Raw genomic sequence first — 2180 nt, forward strand, 5'->3', positions numbered from 1 at the left:
GGGATTATCAGCAATGAGCCGCCGTGGAGGCTGGGGATGAGCTCGCTCGCCGTGCGGGCCGGACGAAGCGGCTGGGGGGGGCGTGAGGCGCGGGGGCATGTTTGAGCCGGCTTCTCTGCTGCTGCTGCTGCAGAGCGTGCTGCTGGAGGTGGAGGAGAAGGTGTCGGCGCTGTCGGAGCTGTCCGTGCGGAGCGACAACCTGCTGCTGGAGAGCCCCGCCCACACCCGTCAAGAGGCCCAGCGCCTGGCGTCCAGGCTGCAGGCGCTGAAGGGGGGGCTGCTGGAGCTGCAGAGGATGCTGCTGGACAAGCAGACCAGCATCCAGGTGGGGGCTGTTCTGAGTTTGAGTCTGACCCGGTTCATGTTCTGGTTCTGTCTCATGGTTCTGCTCTGGTTCTGAAGAACTCCCTGCAGGAGCCGGAGGACACCGAGTCCGACTCCAGCCTCTCCCACAGCTCCAGTGTGCAGGACTGGCTGGCCCAGGCCCGGACCACGCGGGTCCAGCAGCACGAGGACAGCCTCCAGAGACAGAGGGTACGGGGGGGGTCACCGGTACCGTGGGGTAACCGGTACAGGGGGGACACTGGTACCAGGAAGGTCCACGGTACCGGGATCACCGTTATGGGTGTCACCGGTACCAGCTGTAGTGATCCGCTTTGTTCCTCCTCCTGCAGGAGCTGGAGGAGCAGCTGGCCGAGCAGAAGAAGCTCCTCCAGTCTGTAGCCAGCAGAGGGGAGGAGATCCTCACCCAGCAGGCCTCCCCCAGCAGCAGGTGAGCCCCCCCCACAGCCGCTGACATGACGGAGGTCTGAGGAGGTGCTACAGATGCTGCGGGTGTCTTGCAGCTCCACCGGCGGGCCTCCCGACCCCGAGGCCGACCCCGAGGCCGACCCCGAGGCCGACCCCGAGGCCGGGCTGGAGCCGATGCGACAGAGGTGGAGGAGCCTCCGGCTGGAGCAGAGGACCAAACTGCAGCTGCTGCAGGGAACTCTGGAGCAGAACCAGAACCAGGTACCTGAGGCTGTAGCAGCACCAGCCACACCTGAACTACTCCTGACCACGCCCACTCTCCTCAGGTGTTCCCTCGAGCTTCTCGTGTGACCACAGGAGGGTCGCTGTTCACAGCCCCGCCCACGGCTGACCAACCCTCGCTGACAACCCTCTATGACGCCTTCAGGGACACGGTCCGAGACGCTCAGGTGCCGATCCCGTCTCTGTTAACACACTGGTAGTCATGGCAACGGGTCGTCATCGTGTTGAATCTGTGCACACAGCCTGACGATCGGGGCGGGGCTTCGGTAGTGCAGATGGAACGGCAGCTCTTCTCAGCCGTGGCGTCCACCTCCTCTTGGCTGGACGGCGTGGAGAGCAGCGTTCTGTCCGGATCCGAGCTGCGGGCTGAGAGCGCCAGATCCCAGCTGCAGCAGCAGGAGGTGAAGATCGTCCTCCTCCTTGCCGTCCTCCTTCGTTTAGCTTCCATCTCCTTCAGTCACCATGTGGGTGGGGGGGGTGGGGGGGGTCCCTGCTGTCTCTCTAGACCAGGACTGCTCAAATCCTGGCCTGGAGGGCCGGCCTCCTGCTGGTTTTCCAGAGACCCTTCCCTGTCTGCTGCTGATCACCTGGATCAGGTGTGCTTGGCCAATCAGGAACTTCAATGGCAGGTTGGTTGGAGAACATGTAGGACACCGGCCCTCGAGGACTGACTTTGAACACCCTGGTCTAGACTCTAGAGCACAGGTGTAGATCTCCAGCCCTGGAGGCCTTGAGTTCGACACGCCTGCTCTAGATTCTAGACCAGAGGTAGGGAACCCTGGTCCTCGAGAGCCACATTCCTCCACGTTTTCCAGCATACCCTGCTCTGGCATGTTGTTATTGGCTGGTCACACCCGAAGAAGGTAATCAGTCACAAGTAGGGAAACAAAAAATTACCTGGTTCAGGTGTGTCCAGCCAATCAGAACATGCCAGAGCGGGGTACATTGGAACTGGTCTAGACTGACCTCAAACTCCAGACCTGGAGAGCCAGTCTGCTGCTTTCACACACCTGAACCAGGTGATCAGCTGCAGGTATGGCCGTTAGTCCAGCACCACAAGTGTAGAGGATGGAGCAGAAACCCCAAACCGTTTGTAAAACCGTTGTTGTCCTCACACCTGTGCTCTCACCTGTCCTCTCTACTGTCCT

General features: G+C 61.5%; 1 protein-coding gene across 4 annotated transcripts in view; it reads left to right on the forward strand.

The window, feature by feature from the left end:
* syne1b (spectrin repeat containing, nuclear envelope 1b) overlaps positions 1-2180 on the forward strand; it is a gene marked incomplete at its 3' end in the record, with an annotated part of 72058 nt that overhangs the window by 48983 nt on the left and 20895 nt on the right. For all 4 annotated transcript variants that reach the window (XM_024265569.1, XM_024265570.1, XM_024265567.1 and 1 more), the window contains 6 exon segments: positions 134-325; positions 403-534; positions 675-772; positions 846-1011; positions 1077-1199; positions 1275-1433. In XM_024265569.1, coding sequence (XP_024121337.1) covers positions 134-325; positions 403-534; positions 675-772; positions 846-1011; positions 1077-1199; positions 1275-1433 — 870 coding nt within the window.

Source organism: Oryzias melastigma, unplaced genomic scaffold, assembly GCF_002922805.2.
Source record: "Oryzias melastigma strain HK-1 unplaced genomic scaffold, ASM292280v2 sc00254, whole genome shotgun sequence".
Classification (NCBI taxonomy): Eukaryota; Metazoa; Chordata; class Actinopteri; order Beloniformes; family Adrianichthyidae; genus Oryzias; species Oryzias melastigma.